Source organism: Diaphorina citri, unplaced genomic scaffold (assembly GCF_000475195.1).
Source record: "Diaphorina citri unplaced genomic scaffold, Diaci psyllid genome assembly version 1.1 scaffold8150, whole genome shotgun sequence".
Taxonomy (NCBI): Eukaryota; Metazoa; Arthropoda; class Insecta; order Hemiptera; family Psyllidae; genus Diaphorina; species Diaphorina citri.
The window spans coordinates 11607-12290 of NW_007385526.1; the positions used below are offsets into that span (position 1 = coordinate 11607).

At 47.5% G+C, this 684-nt stretch overlaps 1 protein-coding gene across 1 annotated transcript in view; it reads right to left on the reverse strand.

Annotated features, from left to right (window-relative positions):
* The window catches only part of LOC103522376 (MHC class II regulatory factor RFX1-like), a gene marked incomplete at its 3' end in the record, with an annotated part of 11310 nt that extends 10633 nt beyond the window's left edge, over positions 1–677 (reverse strand). Inside the window, exon 1 of the mRNA XM_008487476.2 lies at positions 443–677. Coding sequence (XP_008485698.2) covers positions 443–659 — 217 coding nt within the window. The remainder of the gene's footprint in view (positions 1–442) is intronic.
* Between the last annotated feature and the right edge of the window lie 7 nt (positions 678–684).

Consider the following 684-nt stretch of genomic DNA (forward strand, 5'->3'; position numbering starts at 1 on the left):
CTCATTTACAAGCTCATTCAGGATCGGGATCACTATCGAATCACCACCTCAACACGCAAGAGGAACATTCGCCGCGCAGGTCCAGCAGTGCGCCCCACGGCAACCCAAAACAAACAAAAGCAGCACCCTCACAACCACGATACCCCAAAACCGCACTAACCAGCAGAGCACCTTTTTTTGTAAAAAAAAAAAAAAAAAAAAAAAAAAAACTTTCAACGCCGAAACTGACCGTTACAATGAATGTGTGGTTAAGATACTCGTACTATGCTAACATACTCACATGACATAGCAGGACTTGCTGAATATTGAGTGTTAGCAGGTACAAGGGAGTTATGTGTAAAATACTGCTGAGACTGCGGTAGTTGGGAAGGTAAGGCTCCCAAGGTCTGATAGGGAGTAGACATGGACATGGGTATTGCTGGGGATACATTCATCATTTGATGTTGGGGCAATTGGGATAGAATTTGGTTTTGGGCAGCTTGCAAGGGTAACATTGGTGAACCTTGCAGGGGTAAGGTTTGTTGGGGGGCTTGCAAGGATAATACTTGTTGCGGAGGCTGAGGTAGGATGAACCCATAGGGAGGGGGTGGGGACATTGAGTATTGAGGAGGAGTCAGGGGAAGATTGTACGGGAGGGACATGGAACCAGGCACCATCATTGAGGTGGAGGGGGAAGGGGGCAGT